The sequence below is a fragment of the Cornus florida genome, unplaced genomic scaffold (assembly GCF_030987335.1).
Source record: "Cornus florida cultivar Cherokee Brave unplaced genomic scaffold, ASM3098733v1 CherokeeBrave_3.0.0_Hap2_Chr05, whole genome shotgun sequence".
In the NCBI taxonomy this organism is placed as follows: Eukaryota; Viridiplantae; Streptophyta; class Magnoliopsida; order Cornales; family Cornaceae; genus Cornus; species Cornus florida.
In genome coordinates this window covers 79,602,184-79,622,148 of record NW_026775575.1, presented here as the reverse complement: position 1 = coordinate 79,622,148, position 19,965 = coordinate 79,602,184, and the positions used below count along the sequence as shown (strand labels likewise).

The following is a 19,965-nucleotide window of genomic DNA, read 5'->3' as shown; positions in this document are numbered from 1 at the left end:
TTTTTTTAAAAATATATATATTATTATGAAAATTATCCTTAATCCTAAACTTGACTAGCATACTTGATATGTGCACTAAGGTGGTATATTTTTGTGCTAAGAATGTGTGACAATGACCAGAACTCCTTGAAACTTTTCGAAGTTTTTGTTCAAGTTCAAGTTCTTACTTATAATCCGATGAACTCGACTCATTTTCATTTGGGTCCGACTTTGTTTGCTTCAAACGAAAATATAACGTTTTGAACCGAACTCTTGATAAAGTCTAGGTCAAGCTGCTTATGAATAACTCCGTATACAACTATGGTTTTTGTTTCTAATGCAGAATCCCTTACGATGCTACTAAACATCGACTGCGGGGCAACAGACTCCGACTCCACATGGGAAATTGATGAAAAGTTCATTAAAAGTGGACAAAACATGCAAATCAACACAACCATAACTCTTCGAGAAATGACCACCCTCAGATTTTTCCCTGATGGCATTGAAAGTTGCTACAATTTACCATTGCTAGGCCGAGAAAGGTACCTAATTCGAGCTGGATTTTACTATGGCAACTATGATGGCCTGTCAAATCCCCCAGCCTTTGATCTCCGCATCAATGGTCAGTATTGGACGACGATTAATAGCACTTTAACAGAAGATCCAATTTATGTAGAAATGATTTACCCGGTAAGGAGGGACAGTGTTAAAATATGCCTGGTTCGAGTTCACAACAATAACCCGTTCATTTCTTCTCTGCAAGCCAGAGTTCTCCCCAGTAATTTCTACAAATTGATGGAGAACACCACCATTCTGAATCTCCATAGCAGAATTCACTTCGGTGGTGAGCGCGATGTTGGGTAATTTGTTAACTCGTTGAAATACTAACCTAGGATTAGAATCATACCATGGTTCGCAATCGTGGTATTGGTTGCAGTTGCGGTAGCGGTCGCGGACTCGGACGAATATCGGTGTAAACCGGCCGAACTGGCCGGTTCATGAAGGTGTGCAATCGTATCGAACCCTTGAAAAAGGGTTACGAACCGAACGATATGTCGCAGCCGATACGGCAAACCATGAATCATACTAAAAAAAATACCAAAACAAAAAATCAAATCAAATCAAATCAAAAGAATCAAAGAAGTCTAACCATATGCGTGTGTTGCAGAAAATCAACAAGGTTTGGCGGCGACGAAGATTTCAACCGCATTTGGAAGCTGAAACAAATGTACAACTACCACAATGTAACTTCTGTTAGAATTCCATACGGCTCCTCTGTAAGTACAGAAAATTGGCCTCCATATATGGCGGTAGCAGATGGAATCTCTCCTCCAAATGGTTTTAATTCAATCTCAATGTGGTTTGATCTTCCTCCACAAACCTCGCAAGCTTACTTTGTGTTTTACTTCAAGGAGCCAGAACAATCGCCCCCAGTATCACTCGTTAGGAGAATTGAGATTTCTATAAATGGTCACCAAATGGCTCTCACTGAGGTCCCCCAAATGGACAAAGACGCCATACAAGTTGTGTCGCTATACCCAGTCCCGGTTGCAGGGTCTGCCAATGTGACACTACAACGCGCAGAAGGGTCTACATTTCCTCCCATCATCAATGCAATGGAGGTTTTCACTTCAATGGAGTTGTCAAGAGCTGAACTTGCTCATCACTATCCTTTCATGGTTCTAGCTTTTCTTCATGTGTTTGGGCTTTCTATGTTGTTGGGATAAACGTTACACTCTTAAGGTAGTATGGGACAGCTAAATGTTTTTGGCACAGAGATAATAATGTTCCCATTCCTATTACTGCTGTTTTACTTAATGTAATGTAGAGGCCTAGACAATGTACTTCAGTTTTGAAACACAGCCTTTACAACAGCAACATGAACAAAAGGCAGTTTTCTTGTTTTGAGTCGAAAAAACTATTATTCGGTATGAATATTATCTATTAATTCCAACTAACAGTTCCGTGGTAGGACTTCTACAAAAATTTACAACTGACCATATGAAAGGGATGTGCAAAAATGATAATTGGTCATCGCAAACAACTAAACTAACTCCTCAAACAATCAAAGTGATCTTTCTTTCCCTGCACATTTTAAGCTTTCAGTCAATAATCAATAATTCTAGCAAGAAGAAAACCAGCAAAATTTCAATCTAAAATATTATGCACCACGAACAAAAATCTCGAAAGCTGCATAGCGTTTTCTTCATATCATGCAAAATGCACCCTAATAGCAATCATTTAACACCATTTTATCTTTAACTAAAGATATAGGACCTGTTCTATATTAGATGGCTACAGACTTCACTCTTTTGACATGGGTAACTGCCTGAGAGCTATTAACTCAAAAATCTAGCTTTTTCATAAAAAGATGCAGCGGCTAATCCATTAATTATTTGTAATGTTTTATACTTTTTGTTCCATATAAAAGAGATGGGAGACTAGAATGGCTAATATAACTGGAAAAAATTGATGCAACAATTGCTTACAATAGCTGAAGAAGGAACACTAAAGCAGACTATTTATCTTCTAAAAAAGGAGATAAACTGAAACTTTACATTGTAAACTGGGAATCTTTGCTAATGTTGAGGTAGAGCCGGAATTTTCTCCAACATGTCATAGTGGAGAACAAAATTATCCTGCAGAAAAGTTGTGTACTCCATTCAGCAGCTATAATTCAACAACTACAACAAACCTTTAAGTGGGAAATATGATAATGAAGGAACTGAACAGGTGTTAATAAATCCAAACCTTGCGGATTGTTTCCCAAGTGTTTGGATCGTAACAGATATAAGATCCTCTCTCATATGAGTTCGTCTTAACGAGTGGCTCCATGTTGGGAACCTTCATCAACCACACTCGGAGCTCTCTGTGATAGAACCAACCTCTGGTATACCTGCAAACAATAGGTGTTACACTGCTATTAGCAAAATTGCAACCCACGACCAGTAAGTATGAACTGCAGGAGGTAAAACACTTCAAGAACAAATAAAATACCAAAAAGAAACACAGTTGAACTAGTACACATGCAGCATAAAAAGGAAATACAAAAACACGAAACACAAATGGTCAAGAGAACATACAGTTCATTCGCAGCATATAACTGGGCTTCATCTTTTGGCATGCTGCACAAGAACAAGAACAAAATATTGTAGTAAAATTACAATCATAAGATTCAGATTCAGAAAGAAAGATTTACAGTGACCTAATCAAGAGACGTACCTGTAGAAAATATAAAACAATGTGTCCAAAGGGAACTTCGAGAAATAAGCTTGCTGCAGCCACCTCAACAAATATATAAGCAAGAAAAGCAATTGGCCAACGACATAGAAACTAAAAACAAGAATGCAGAGCAGCTCACATTCAGAGCAGGTGGTTGTTTAGCATAATAACATTGTGGCACGGTAAACTCTGGGTCACCCTTGGCAGGCTCATCAGACCATGGGGAACCAAAAGTCTTGTGGAGATTTTCTGTTGAGTTTAAGTTTAACCCAAGCGTCGTGAGATCAATTCCAAGTGCAAGGGATGTCAAATCAGGATCGCTCATCCTTATTATGCTTAGCAAACCAAGCAAACCAAATCGGTCAGGAGCAGCTTGTGCAGCCTGCATGGACTTCATGCCCTGATCCCTATACGATTGATTTACAGGAGACATTTGCTGCAGGCGAAACTGGGATTGATTTTGTTGCTGCTGATACTGCTGCATAAGCTGGTCATATGACCCCATACCAGAAACCGTATTCTGAGAGTTAAGAGGTCTTAATCCTATGCCAGGCGGTCCACTATTCTGTAACAATATGAAACAAGATAATCAAGATGTTAAACCATACTGATCTAGAATTCATGATTTTCCATGGACAACATGACAATGACACGTAAGATGAACACCAAATCAATTCGCATCAAAGAAAAAAGAAATTGAATTTTAATATTTACGGAAAAAATCTTAATCATGAGGTTCAATGTAGCAACTCAAATCAGTGTAATCCACCTTCCAACGCTTCCATGGTATTTAAAATAAGGTTATTCTGCTTATAAAAAGCGGGAAATTTGTGCTATTCAGGATGCTAGTTTAATAGTAAAAAATCTACGTAAAAAAAATAAAAAATAAAATAAAAATAAAAATAAAAAAGGAGTTAAAAATCATTTTCTAATTCAATGAATAAGCTCTGGTGACCATGTGGGGCAGGCACTGGAGAACTGCCAGTACAGGAGTTCTGAAGCTTTCCTGTGCTGGGGTGAAGGGCAGGGGTGGTCTTTCAGTTTGGTAAAACCGACATCGAGAAAAGACAAAAAAAGAGACATAATTTTTTACCCTTAAATGCCAAGTAAAAGGAAATCTTATTTCTTTGTGGTATCCATGCAACCCTAAGTAATATTGCAATCAACCATCTGAAGCACCATATTAACACACCTGCGAGTGATAGGTTGAATGCGACGACGGAAATATATCTGAGCCGTGTAAATGAAGCAAATCCTGATTGTTGACATTTGAAAAGGATAAGCCACTACCACTGACAGATTGCACATGTTGCTGTTGCTGCTGGGGACGGTGAGATGAATATGTTCCTCCAAAGTTGAATCCAGAAGACCTCCCCATCTGCAGATTGAAACATCCAAGATTAAGGGTAAACTGAAGAGCATGAAGCATCTGATGACACTGCAGATTGTAATATCCATGAATGATTAAATCTTTCACAAGTTAAACTTACAGGGAATTGCTGAGACTGCATCATAGATACAGCACTGTCATGAAGTTGTTCTTTCTGGTGCAAATCCATGGCATAATCAGCATTCCCACCTGCGAAAAATCTAATTGCATTGTCAATAATATGTGGTTACAAAAGCAGTTAACGAAGATGTCCCCAAAGAATAATATAAGCCATAAGATGCATTGATCCTGTCAAAAAACTTTCCATCACAGTATATACCACAAGATATAAAACATAGAATTCATGCACGTCAGAAACTGCGACAAACATGCTTATCATATACCCAGAAGTTGAACCAAGATACAGCAACATGAATGCTTTTACATCCAGAGCAACTAGCCATATGACGAGACAATTTTGGTTGCAACTATACAAATAAACACTTCCCATAGCCATCTTCTCCTAATGTCATGAGATAATTGCATCAATCAACCTTGACATGGATAATTGAGCAAGAATGGGTTAAGAAACAAAAGGACAAGTTCGATCAGGTAGAACTTCAAAACCTGATATTTGAAAGCTACATATATCTGAATTGTGCTACTTTGAACAAATGAGCAGATCAATCAAGAAGTCAAAGAATAACATTATTATGATGATAAAAGCCTATACAAGCAGCAAGCAACTACAGATTGTTATAGGTTGAGCTGAATAAAACACTTGCTTTAGTCTCTCTTCTTTGGTGACATGAATTCCTACGCAGATCAATCAAGAAGTCAAAGAATAACATTATTATGATGATAAAAGCCAATACAAGCAGCAAGCAACTACGGAATGTCATGAATTCCTACGCAGATCAATCAAGAAGTCAAAGAATAACATTATTAAGATGATAAAAGCCAATACAAGCAGCAAGCAACTACGGATTGTTATAGGTTGAGCTGAATAAAACACTTGCTTTAGTCTCTCTTTTTTGGTAACATGAATTCCTACCAACTCATCAACTAACAATTCCCAGAACCACATGTCTGGGCAGTATCAGAAACTTTGATAAAATTCTAAAATTAATTATGATATCAACTAATAACTCTCACCATTTCCTTTACCATGTTAAACATTAAATTCTTAGTAATCCCTCAGTCCTGTCTTTCCCTAAGCTCACAAAAATAGCATAAAGAGGCAATGCCAACAAATTCATACCACTAAGGTCACAATGACATTAAATCCGGACCAGGTACTTCTAAGAAATAACTGTACAGGTCGGACAAGTCTCAAACAACAACAATTCTCAGACACTTCTACAACAGCACATTTTGGAGATGTCCATAATTTAAAAATAAAATCCTTAATTTCAGACACGTGGCCCACACTTCTTGAACATGTGATCAATAACCGTGGCCATCATATAATACTTTCCTTTAACATAGAAAAAAAGTAATACTGTTAGAAAAATCAAAGTATACATTTTTATCAAATTTATATAAAGTTTGACCATATATTAAAAATAAAAGGAAATTTCTTTGAAAGAGTGAGCACGGAAGTATGAGAGGAGTCATCAAATTATGCATAAATATGCATATACACAAAAAATAAAATAAAAAATAAAACATACACACATAAATATGTCTATCCTGTTATGCCTTTTATCTTGTGCCATGGAAAATTATAGTTATAATAGATATTTTATATAAGACTATATTTCAATATTGTGTTCTTGACACGTTAGTATCTTAATTTTTAAGAGCGTGTCCATGTTGTATCGTATCCGTTTCTTGTGTCCATATCTATGCGTCTTAGATTTAGTTTGAGTGAAATAAAATTTGAGAAAAAAAAAAATAACAATAAAAAGGAGGAAGTTCAAATTCTCCAAACCAAGAGTCCACCCAATGTCTCAAAGCAAACACATCCACTAATTAAATAAAAACTCCTTATCCATAATAATTAATGTCATTTGACTCCCTTTCATTACACTAATACTCAGAGGGCTGGCACGCCATGCAGACCTAAAGTTAATATCTTTATACTCCCCCTGAGACATGCAACTCCAGCAACTAATAAACATCCACCTGTGATGTAATGACATGGCATTTAAATGGAAAATTAGTAAGCAATATCATTTTTCTGCATGTAATCAAGTTAGTTTCTCAGAACTTTATAAATTAAAAATATTATTAATTTTTGAAAGTAGCAAGAAATGTAGCTTGTTTATTAGCTCACATAATTACTGTCTCAACTCTCAAGACTTCTGGGCGAAAAAAAAAAAAAAAAAAAATACTCGAGACTTCTTTCAAATAACAGCCCGTAAAAAAATATATATGTTGGAGGCCCCTTGCAAGCCCCATTTCATGGTGGAGCTGAAATTTTAAAGGATTGTAACCGAGTAGTATCCTACAAGTCAAGAAAAACTTCCCTAAAAGTCAGGTAAGGCTACACATTTGAAACCTTCAGAACTACAGCAACTTAAACAGCACATTCAGGAGAAAAAAAAAAAAATAGTGTTTACATTTCTATTTATAGTGCATCTCAGATGCCTGTTAGTTGTAGACTAGAAATGTACAGTAAGAAACCTCAAGAACAATGTATCTTAGCATCTTCCAGTGGTGCTACACAAGTATACAGTGGTTCATATGTCAGTACTTAAATGATGTAGTTGGAGCTGGCTGCATAAAAGCAAAACTATCCTCCAAAAGGGAGAAGATAACACTGATTAGAATTCCAAGGCTCATCACCTGCTTATATCTTCTGGTAGATTCTTGAGAGCAGAGAAGTTACTTTAACACGGAAAGCTATTCTTTAAGAAGATAAAAGAGAAATCAGCGTGTCTGGGCAAAATGGAAGATAGAGCATAGAGGGATTGAGAAGATGGGGTAACCCTAACACCTATAGTCTAAATAACAAATATTTGTGGCAGATCTAATTGCTCATACTATGGGAAATTTAAAAAATTATTTATGTGGTTTAAAAAAAAATCAGTCAATAAATCACCTCATTCTGCAAAACAAATTCTCCTATTTTCTTCAGGTTTGTTTTAAGGTGAAATGCCATCCTTGGCTTTGGAGTTGATACTTGGAAAACTATGCATGGAAGGAGAAACAACACAATTTTTCTCATTGATAATAAATGAGAAACATGAAACATTATTAAGAACAAAAGATGTACACAACATCTTAGAAGGATGCTTCTTTTAGGTGGTGAAAACAGGAAACTCAAACGGCTCAAATTTTCCTTGGATGTTCAGCAGACACGTCTCATGAGTTTCTTTCTTGTGTTCACATTCAATGAAGCATTTCAAGCTGCCAGCTTTCGGTCTTGAGAGATTTCAAAATTGTATTCTTGCAGAGTACAGATGTTACACAGTTCTTGTAAGCTTTTAAGATATATTCTGTGCAATTATAAAATTCTGCATATAATGATTTAAGATGTATTCTGTGCAATTATAAAATTCTGCATATAATGATTTAAAGTATTATTACTCGTCGTAGGAGAAAAGGAGAACAAAAGGCAATAATAATAAAAACCATATATCTACACCCAACTACCAAGCACAATAATCACACATATGTTTCCTAATACCCCAAAATCTTCGTAAAATGAAAAACGATGCTTAACAATAGAACCAGTTCATGTGCCACTGCAAATAAAGGATATAATAAGAAATGTTCTTTCAGACTATTAGCCACTTCAACCATCAGACATCAAAAGATTATCATAATAAGACTGTCTTACAGAAATAAGTTGCATCCAATATTTCACTTAGATTGCGCAATTTGCATTATAACATAAACTAGGTCAATATATGAGTGTGTGAGAAAGAGCACCTTTAAATCCTGGTAGAGCCGGAAAATCTTCATTTTGGATGCTGAACTCTTGATTTTGTTGAACAATAGGACTAACACCAAGACCTTGTTTTCGCTGTGAACCTGAAATCTTTTGGTTTAGATAATCGTCTAATTGCAGGGGTCAGCACCCAAAGAGAAGTGTCTGAAAGCAAAAGCAAAAGCAAAAGCAAAAGCAGAAACTTCAATTACCAAATTGTCCTTGATGCCCACCAGCAGAATTGGGACGGCTGGTCAACTGAGGGAAATCATTCATGTCAAAAGGGGAACCGTCACTGGAATTTACATCATTCAACATTCCTAAAGAGCTAAGATTATTCACAGCTTGAACATGGCTTTGAGATAGGGGACCACCAGCAGTAGGATACGAATTTCCAAGCATAGAAATCATCTGCGGAGTAGCTGAATCCAGAAAATGTCATATATCACAGCAGAAGCATCGACTTATCTATAAATACATCATGCATAATTCATCTTCAGCTTTACAAAGAAAACAATAAGAATTCCATGCAATTGAACAGGCGTAACTAGTTGAGGAACGCGAATTTCCTCGGCATGAATGTCAATAACAGGAATAAAGGGGACAGGTAGCAGCTGAAGGGAACATGTATCCCCAAACTGTAGTTCATAGGAGGGTGGAAACCACACAAGAAGGATCATCTAGAATCACCTTTAAAGGCCAAGGGCAATAGAAATAACACTCAGGTCTCTCAATTCCCACAGCATAAAAATCTTGCCCGACTTGACTGATGCTGGATATATCCGATGTTAATTACAAGCTTCTATTGTTAGAAAATACAGCCATTTCAATTATATCAGAATTACAGTAACTTATAGACAGTGAAAGGAAACCAGAGGCATTAGATAGCAATCAAATAATCGAAGAGCAAGTGGCAGTAAAGTGTTAGGCTTTATCATCTTCCAAGACCTTTTATCCTACCCCGCAGCTTAACTAATATATATTGAATGACGACTCTTCATGGAAATACTCATTCTTGCATACAGAAACTTCTCTGCATTCAACTATCACGCCAATATGCTCAAAGCATAAGCTTTTGGATCATTCAGCACCAAATAGGAATAAGAAAAAGGCAATATCTCAAATATTATACAGTAAGGCCAAGTGATGACCAAAATTTTTAAATTGTGTTTCATGCACCAGCATCCAGGATACATTTCTCAAATTCTGCTTTGAGAGATGAAACACTTCGAAAGGTGTTTAAGGTATACAAATTCTCTCACATTGGAATATATTGTTGTTCCAGAAGAAATTCAGCTTACCATACTAAATCATGTCAAAAAGAAATCCAATGAACGAAAAAAATACTCTTCTAGGGAAGAATTTGTAAGTAACATGGTACATACTGTCATAGATGAGGTAGTAGTGACAAAACAAAATTCTTTTAAACAACAAATAGTCAGCAGTGAAGCATAAAATACCTTGTTGAAGGACACCACTCATTAATCTATTTGGACCTTGCACACCTAAATTTCCAGAACCACTATTGGAAATAAGATTTAGGCGAGAAGCAAGACCAGGCACATTTAATCCTCCACCAGAACTTATAGTCCTCCCAATGTTGCCCCCGCCAACTATGTTTCCCACTGAGCTTGCAATCCGAGGACCAGAATTACCAATAATTGGAGACACTCCCAGTCCTGTAACAGTGCTCCGGTTACCAATTGCTGCAGAGGTTGGGAGAATCCCAGGAATAGAACCACCAGCTCCATTTGTGCTACTACTATATCCAGGGTTTCCAACAACACTCATACCACCTCTATTTGTCACCCCTGAGTGACCATGTGAGCTACCATGAGACATCTGCAATCCAAAAAGGGGGTCAAAATAGAGACAGTTCAGAACAAGAAAAATAAACAAACATATATTTTTGATACGCCTTCTAATTAAAAGTCAATACTGTAGTCACACTTAAAGTAACAATTATTTCATATAATGTGTTTAACATATGCAGACACCTGAGAAAGAGCAACAGGGAGGTTGTTTGATGCAAATCGTCCGCTAGAAAGGCTTCCAGTAGGTTGTTGAAGCCCACTTGAATGAACATTATTTACTGTTGAATTTCTAGATGCAAGTGTGCCCGGCATGTTGGGAACATTAAAGCCTCCATTAATGTTATGCAGCCCTTGAATGGTTCCTGTAAAAGGAACTTTTGGTATTATATAATATTTCAAAGAAAATAGATAATAATACTCTGGTAAAATCAACTCACCACTGTGATTAAAAACTGGGGAGGCGGCACCAGATTGAGCAGAGAAAGATGTAGCAAAAGATCGCCCAGTGCTGTCAGGAAGATTTGAAGATGATCCGTTCAAAGATGACTGCAGCCACAAGTATTATAAATTTTGCAAGAACCAAATTAAACAAACCTCATAATTGCACATAAGACAGTTAACTCATATCACCAACGCTATAAGTATTTGAGTGGCAGGAAGCCATCACAAAAACCAAACTTAGATCAAACAATTAACATATAAAAAAAATGCAGACCAGTGTTGAAAACAGATGATGCAATAATTAGTCAAATTTCAAAAGGGAAATAAGCAAGCAAATGTCATGATGTTTATATGCATCTCTAATGGCATAATCTGGTCCCCTTTATAATCGCTGTAACCTCCTAGATAGCAATCACAAACAAGGTGTTCAGTAGAAACGTTCCTCATGAAATGTATGACCACACATATTAGAGACTTCTGTAATCAAATAAGCAATCATAAGGCAATGTGACGTGTTAACAGGGGATGTATATGGCACTTCGTCTTCATGCGTCTCTCGTGGAATTAGAAGCTACAATATTTGAAGAACCCACTAGCAGAGCTCTCTCATTTTTTTGCTTGATTGAATAAGCATGGGTATAAATCAAAGGTTAACAAAAATTAATTTTGCTCTCAATAATATACCTAAATAGGTACCTCGAGGCATTGCTTTAGACTACTTCCTCCCACTTGAATTTAAAATCTCATGTTGCTTTCTCAACCAATTTAGGAGTTCTGAAAAGTAGTTACCTCCTACAATAGAAGTTGGTGATCCCTAATCATTTTTTATGTGCAAAAGCACCTCCTGCAGCATTTTGATTGGTCTCAACCTTTACTGAATGATTATTTAGGCTAGAAGTCTTAAGAATACAGATGATGCCGATGATGTGGAAAATTTGTTGTTCTCTATATATCTGATGATGTGAAAGGAAAGTAGCATCAAGCGAAAATAGGAAAGAGTTTAATAACCCCTTGGCTGTCTTGTATTTGAGATTTCTTACAAGATACCAGGTCCATAAAATTGTGAAGGATTGGGATACCTTACCCAAGCTATTTAATGGGAAAGAGTTTGCTCCTCTAATGTACTTGGAGTTCCGTTCCTCTATTAACACATTGTTACTTACAAAAGACAACTGACACATTAAAACACTAAAGACAACTGACGTAAATTATGGTATGCATTTAACTCGTAAAAGAAATGTCATTATTCATATCTTTAGCAATAAAATTTGGATATTATAACCAATTCAGCCAAATATACATAAAAGGTAATGCCTTTAATTTTCAATAATACTGAAACTATACACAAAATTACTAATATTACGAAAACTTCCCAGATTATATAGAAGACCCCAATTGCCAAGTGACCATGAGCTTCTTCTCTTCCCATTATTCATGTTATTCCCAATTTAATTTTGAATTCCAAATCAATTCAATGGTTGCATAATTCCAAAATCAAAGATACTACTATGGTCATGACATTGTAGCAACAAAGAATGCCCGATTGTATGGGAAGCTAAAAAATTATTAAAATTCAAAGCTTCAAAGGCTAGAGGAAGAAGATGCATAAACATACATCACATATTTCCTTCACATTTAGAAAACAAAAGAGGGGGAGAAGAAAAAGAAAAGTAAAGAAAAAAGAGAACGAATCCAATGATTATTGAACAATGCACCAATTTGTGCTAAGTCATTCAACAAAAAGAACATCGAGATGATCCAACAACTACAAGACCAAGAATCGAACATTATTGGACATAAAAAAAAATAAAAATAAAAAATTTAAATGGGTTATGTAAAGTAGAAACAATACATTAAGTAACCCTGACATTGCAAAATGTCAAAAGGTCATGCAGGAAAGCTTTTCTTCCCAAACAGCAAATTTTGTTGTCTTCAGGGTGGATTGGCAGATGATTTCAGGATTTTGAAGCTTTTCCTGTGTGTGTAACTAAGTAATCTGAAGAAGAAGAAGAAGAAGAAAACATTATTGAAGGAGCCAATTAATAATATAAATAAACACTGAAACAAATCCATGCACAAGTTCACATGCAGAAATAAACAGGAGCAAGATAGCAATCAGGGAATAAAATTTCCACAATCAACAAATTTAAACACAGAAAAGCGGTAGAATGCAAGCGACAAGTCAAGCAGAAAACCAACTGCCAGGATCCATCCACAACTACTCAATAGTACTTAAGACGCAAATAATGATACTTAGACTTTGCATATACCCTATAAGTACCTAACCTAGTCCATGCTTGAATTCATCATTCTATCAGCCAATATTACAAGATCCAACATGTTCAAATCTCCAACACATTTTCAAATTCAAATAACATGCCTCAAACTTGGATGCAACTCAATTTGATTCAAATGGAACCAATCCGAACCCAAACCAAAATTTAAACGGGTTTGGTCAGCTATTCTTATACCTTGATACAGCAGCTCATATATACTGCAATTAAATTTATTTTTCTTAGATAGATGATGGTTTTACTAAATGTATGGAACCCTAGTTGGTTGTTTCATTTGGGTCATTGCTCTCCTACCCAACACAAATAAGCACCATTGCAAGCCCCACTGCAAACCTCCAGTCTCCCTCCATCACAAGCAACACCATGCCCACTGATCTCGCACAGTCGCACTGAATTGATGCCCCAACCACTGACCTTCTCTCACACAAATAGATTGGGTTATATATCTCCCTCTCTCTCACACACACACACACATACAAGATGCTCAGAATATTCAATTTTGCATAGTGGTTTGTAACTCTACATCTGTGGCAGCTATATTTTTTTATAAGTGCATCTGTCGCAGCTATATGGGGTTTTGTGCTTAAATTTCTATAGCTTTTTTCCTTATCTTAAACATTATGTATTTGGTCTTGTTTCTTTTGTTTTCTTTATTTCTATTGCTTATTCCAGAGATGGATTAAGTTATCCTTGTTAAAAGTTACAGACAATCACCTCAATGATAATGATGGAATGGACAGTTGACCCAACCCGATAGCGTCCAGCTGATCCATACATTCTTTGAAAAACCTAAGCCCATCAACTTCAGCTCAAGCTTGGGTAACTTGGGTTGGAGGCCAAGTTGGGTTCGACTCGGTCAGTGACAGAGCATACCTTCCTTAGTTGCAGTGTTAATCATACTTCCCCCTAAAATAACATACATCATCTCTTCTCTTGCATACGATACATCAAGAGATATATTACTTGTTACTTTCCACTAAAAGAGTGTGAACCACTTCTTGTGTATATATACATATATGTATATATATAGAATCCTTTCTTCTTCTTTTTTTCCCCAAATTAAATCATGCCATCCAGAATGGTTGACACATGCCAGGGAGAAACAGAATTGCTTGAAAAACAATATGCATATTTCCAGCCTGTAATCAATTGAAAGATTAAGTGAAATGCTAAGCCTTGTCCACAAGGAATCACCATGCCCTAAAATTATATTTAATCGTAAAGAAAGAGGACCTATCTTTGAGTGAGCCTCAAGAAAGAAAGAAAAAAAGAAAAAAAGAAAAAAAAAACGAGTACAGATATAGCGTCAAACATCCCAATTGCATGCAATCATATGAACTTCCAAAAACTACTTTCCTATGAATTACTACACCGTAACCCATTGTCAGGAAAGAGAGAAAAAAATACTTTCTATCTTCAAATTACTTAGTTCAAAACTCAATGCAATTCCACAAGGTAGAACTACGTTACTAGCTAACAAGTTTGTTCAAAGCTAAAATTTAAAACCCTAATAGAAAGAGGTTTAAGAAGCATTAAGAAGAACAAGCAGCTGTGTCAATATCAGACACCATCACTTCTCGGACACGTGTTTGACACATCTTGGATGTTTCTTTTATAAACAAAATTCTCGAGTTCAAAGAAATGGTTGACACTTCTTGAATGTGTGCTAAAATGTGGTTAATGAATCCTGAATATTGGAGAAGACTTTATTTTTAGCATAGAAAAAAAAGTATAATTGTAACAAAATTCAAATTGAAGACTTAATTAAAATTTATATAAAATTTGACACGTTTGAAAAACAAAAGTAGGAAGGTTCTATTGGAGGAGTGGGCAAGAGAGTACAAGAGGAGTTATCGAATTATGTGTACATATATACATGTACATTTCTACATTCATACTCAAAAACACATAAACAGATTTATGCGGCGTTCTTGTCATGTCTTTTCTATGCAACACTAGTGATTATAATTATATGATTTGCAAGTTACAAATTTCACATTCCACTCAAATATATTCATTTCTCATGAGCTAAAATTATATAAAAATATACATACATATATATATCTTCCTTTTCTTTTCTTTTTTTGTTCTCATCGTCTCCATATCCTAGTTATTAAGATTTACAATGTCAACATCTCTGTGTCATGTTGCCTCCTTCTCCCGTGTCTATATCATCCATGTTTCGTTACAAGAGGTTCATGCCTCATGCTTTCAGGGGAGGAGAAAAAAGAAACCCTCTATAGAGGCGGAAGTTTTATATCCTTATCCGAGAATTCTTAATACAATAAAAACCTTAAGTTTACAACAAAGTGACATAGCATTCATCTCAGGACACAACTGATAAGGTGATAAACCCTAATCATATTCATATTTACTTCTTTATAAGTTACATGTCAGAAGCATGCATCACACACCCACATATGCCATCTCACATTTTACAAATAAAGACTCTTTTCGTAGCCTTGATTTCAACTTCAGCTGTCCTTGGACAAGCTGAACGGAAAATCCTTAAAAAATTTGCAGCAACTATTTAAACCAGAGAATGTTTCACGAAGGCAGGACATAGGTGTTATATGGCAACTGAAGAGCATACAAGGAAGTAAAAATTAAAACATGAATCATAACCGCTATAACCAGAGCATTAGCATTTGAGGGCTAGACACAGCTAGTGGACCAAATTTAGATTTAGACTGATAGGATTACTATTGCCTTGAAAACCTAAAGTAAAATTGAAACATCTTTGTAGAGGAACAAAAACTGTAACCAATTTATCATTATAAGATATGATAATTACAGAAACTTGTATATATAACATAACTAAATTTAGAGACCATCATTGAAGTGCCACCTGATACAGACCACAACAATCCAAGAAATTGCTAATTAGATCAAATCTGCTCGCCATGCCACAATATTGGTATTAAATATATTTCAGCACACGCATTATTAATGCACTACACATACCTCAAATGCTATATGCATCTACATTGGGCAATACTAAAATTTAACTAGTCAGTTTTTGCCCCACATTTGCACAACCAAAGAATGTTGTCAACCACCAAATCATTTAAATTGTATATAAATGCAACTACGAAGTCCATTCCCGAAAACTCAGTCTGAGAACCATAAAACAATTTCTCACTCCTTGTATAGCAGAGACACCAACATTCAGAAAATGGAAAAAAAATTAAATTAAATTAACAAAAAATCAGTATCATCAACAACTTTTGGGCGGTTACTTTGAATGTACTAACACAATGTGAGATATATAAAATAGAACCTAATAAAATTTAAATGTTTCAGCATTATGCATAGAACAGTAAAGCTACCAAAAAAAGAAGTGTAGTTCTTCGAAAAGTTTCACTGAGAAATGCCACAACTAATAAAATTCACCTAATCTATATATCGAGATGCGATATCGAAACTAAGGCAAGGTCCTCCTATGCGCCCCAGACCCTAGACACTAACCCTCCAACCTTTCAAAACCCTAGAATCTAACTTTATTGATTGTGTTATCTCTCTGGAGAGACGAAAGAGAAGGCGATATATAGATATAGGTGTCTATGGATAGACAGAGATGGGATGTGCTTACCGGAGAGCAGGATGAGGTGGATCCGGTAAAGGATAGAAGAGCTACTGATCTGTTTGTGATGAGAGTCGGAGAGAGAAAGAGAAGAGAGAGAGAGAGAGAGAATCAGAGACAGAGAGGGGGCCAATATTATGCAAGGATTTCAAATAGGGTGTAAACTGGGCGGGCTGACCCGAATATTAACCGAACCCAATCCGATTTTTAACGGGCGGTAATATTCTTAATTTGGACCGGACTTGAATTGGACTTTTGGCAACCTCGAGCTTAAAATTTAAATTCCAACTTTTTATATATTTATGGTTATTTTGGTATCATAATAGTTACCCTGCCATTCATCTTAACATTTTCATTTTTGTTACATCAATAGGGTGTATTTTTTATAAAAAAAATTCAACACTTTAAATCATATAAAGTAATTGGCCTCATGTAATACCCCGATATTTTAAATGATTTATTAATTAGAATTAATTACTTTTATTTTATTTTTAAATAATTTATTTGATTCAATTTGAATTAATTGCATCTATTTTAATTTTTAATTGATTTGTTTTATTGAGTGCTTAGATTAATTATTTTATTTTATTTATATTTCGTGAATTATTGATATGATGATTGTTGTATGTGTGCTTAATTATTGATTGAATTGTTGGCGTGTTGATTTTATTGGTATGATTTGACTTGGTTGTAATTTATTGTTTTGTTTATGTGCTTAGTGTATTTAGTTTTTTTTAATTTAAGTGTTTATTTATTTATTTTATTTATTTAAATTAATTAGATTGGGTTTAAGGAAAGTTGGATCAAATGATATGGTTTTGGGCTTGAATGAAGCCTTATTGGGTTAATTAATAAAGCCCGTGGTTTTATGATTATTTAAATTATCATTTTTTGTATAATTATAAATATATATTTAATTATATATAAATATAATTAATTAACAAGTATTATGGAAGACTATATATGTAGATATATATATATATATTTATGGATATATATATAGGTATATTTGATTTAATTAATTAATAATTAATTATGGAATGTAATATGCATAAATATATTATATAGGATATGTGTGTCTAGATATATATATTAGTTAATGATTATTAGTTTCCTTTTATTTAATAGTCATTATTGGAATAAGATTAGGTATTAATGTGCATAAATATACATTTAAAGGTTTTATCGATAAAAATTTGTCACGTTAGAAAAATAAGAGAGGTGGAGAAAGAAGAAGAGAGGTTAGAAAAATAAGAGAGGTGGAGAAAGAAGAAGAGAGGGCTGACAAAGAGGATGCCAAATCTGAGAAAGAGGATGCCAGAATTGGAAAAAACAATCAAGGCTTGAAGCGTCGGTTTCGTTTCGAAACCTTCAGACGAGTTATTCTCTAACTTTTTTCTTATAACTCGTAAAGATTTCACATTGAGTATCAAAATCTAAGGTTAAATTTATTGATTAAATGATGGTTAGAACGGAATATTTAAAATATGAATTATTATTTTATTTTTTTTGATTTTTAGATTTTTATTGTTGTATATATGTGTTGTATATTTTGTTTACATCAACAGATAGGCTGGATTTGGACCCAAGAGGGGTTAATTAGTGTTTCTAAAATTTCTAGAATTTTTCTTAATTTTTTTGGAATTTTCTGATATTTTTCTGGTATTTTTGATAATTTATTAGAATTTATTTTTATATATTTATTGGAAATACTGTTAGCAATTCAGTGTGGCGCGGTACATAGAATAATGGTGCGCACACTGATCTAGACCATTAGATTACTTAAATATAAATGGATTGATTCAATGCATTGCGGTACATGATATGTTATTGCACATGCGGAATCCAGCGGTTAGATTTGATTGATGAAAGGGAGATAATCTGGTACGGGTGCATACATGTGAGCTCAAGTGAGCTAATCTGGTGTGGGTGTATTTGTGTGAGCTCAAGTGAGCTAATCCAGTGTGGGTGCGCTCACAGTAGTGTTTGAGCTCAGCCAATTATTTTGCCTGTTTGTGACATAAAATTAAAACGGTCATAATTTAGTCATCTTAAATCGAAATTGGGTCATTCTTGAGTTCAAATTTAAGGATTTTTCGTCCTCTTTCCAATGATATCAATTTCATTATCAGATTCCCAACCTACTAGAAGATATTTGTTTTAGTAAGACAGTGTCGGAAAACTATTTAAACCGATATGAAGTATTTAGGGGAAACTATCTCTGACATATTTAGTAGCATTAATTTGTGTAATATAGTAGATTAATAATTAGTTATGGATGGATGATATATATATATATATATATATATATATAGTTTATTTAATTTATGAGTTGTATGGATAATTGTACATATATATATATATAATTATTGATATATATGTATATGTGATTTTAAATAATTAATAATTATTAAGGAAGGATTATATATATGTAAATTAAGATCATTAGCGTTATTATTCTTACTTAATATATCTGGATGGACTGGTTATTAAATTAATGATATGCGTATAATATGCATGAGATGACTATGTATGATTTAGCGTATTATTAAGTTTAAAGTTAATTCATGGTTAAAGTGTAGGCAAGGATGAATTGTCAAATGATTAAATATATTGCCTAAATATTTGTATGAATATAATACATATATGGAAAGCATGGATGAGTTGATAATTAAATGTATGAATAAATATACCCGTGGAGGCATGGTTGAATTATCAATGTATAAATAAATATACTTAAGGAAGCATGGTTGAGTTGGCAATATATAAATGAAAATATTTATTGGTTTTCAGAGACCTGGTAGAGTGAATTTGCTCGTAGGGTTTAACCCACGATTTATTTTTCAGGTTATTAGAAGTTCAAGTCTCAAAGTTGAGGATCCGCAGCTGAAGGACTTATCTATTATCTCTATTTTATTTCAAAATAGGATATTATTACTTCGTAAGTATTAATAGATTAATAGATAGTGGATTTTGGTTAAGGAGTCATTGAGTTACAGGATTTCCGAGTTGTAAATTTTGGACAATTATTAATTAAACTTTTATTTAATAGATTCCTTTCAGCGAGTTATTTATTCTTTTTATTTATTTTTGTACTATGTGCTTGTTTAAATACTTTAATTGTTTTGATATTTCCCTGATTTTGTTCGTGGATTTGATCAACTCGTGTTTCGAAATTAGGGGGTATCACACCTCATAACTATTTTATAAATTTTTTATTATTTTTTTTTTATGGCATAAAATTCAACATATCATAGTAATGTAGCAGTAACAAAAACAAGTTATAATGGTTGTGAAACTTTATCGACCATGCACACCATTAATTGTGCAGAATTGGCTGATTTTTTAAGGACTCTTGCATTTGGTAAGAATAAATTTAAAACTTC

The 19,965-nt window shown here is 34.5% G+C and overlaps 2 protein-coding genes and 1 non-coding gene across 3 annotated transcripts; 2 read left to right on the top strand and 1 right to left on the bottom strand.

Annotated features, from left to right (window-relative positions):
• The first annotated feature begins 300 nt into the window (after window positions 1-300).
• On the top strand, window positions 301-1,706 carry LOC132309533 (receptor-like protein kinase At3g21340). The gene is made up of 2 exons (XM_059807831.1): window positions 301-839; window positions 1,148-1,706. The coding sequence occupies exons 1-2, from the start codon at window positions 301-303 to the stop codon at window positions 1,704-1,706; spliced, it is 1,098 nt and encodes a 365-aa protein (XP_059663814.1).
• A 630-nt stretch (window positions 1,707-2,336) lies between these two features.
• On the bottom strand, window positions 2,337-16,691 carry LOC132307042 (probable NOT transcription complex subunit VIP2). Its single transcript, XM_059804695.1, has 14 exons — window positions 16,589-16,691; window positions 12,555-12,698; window positions 10,699-10,807; window positions 10,445-10,623; window positions 9,908-10,289; window positions 8,660-8,869; window positions 8,450-8,551; window positions 4,692-4,780; window positions 4,394-4,579; window positions 3,341-3,766; window positions 3,202-3,254; window positions 3,063-3,104; window positions 2,731-2,875; window positions 2,337-2,618 (listed from the first exon to the last, which is right to left on the bottom strand). The coding sequence occupies exons 2-14, from the start codon at window positions 12,570-12,572 to the stop codon at window positions 2,559-2,561; spliced, it is 2,001 nt and encodes a 666-aa protein (XP_059660678.1). The 5' UTR covers window positions 12,573-12,698; window positions 16,589-16,691; the 3' UTR covers window positions 2,337-2,558.
• Window positions 10,699-10,779, top strand: LOC132310952 (small nucleolar RNA snoR35). The gene has a single exon (XR_009482780.1). It is a non-coding gene; the product is annotated as a small nucleolar RNA snoR35 (small nucleolar RNA).
• Window positions 16,692-19,965: the final 3,274 nt, after the last annotated feature.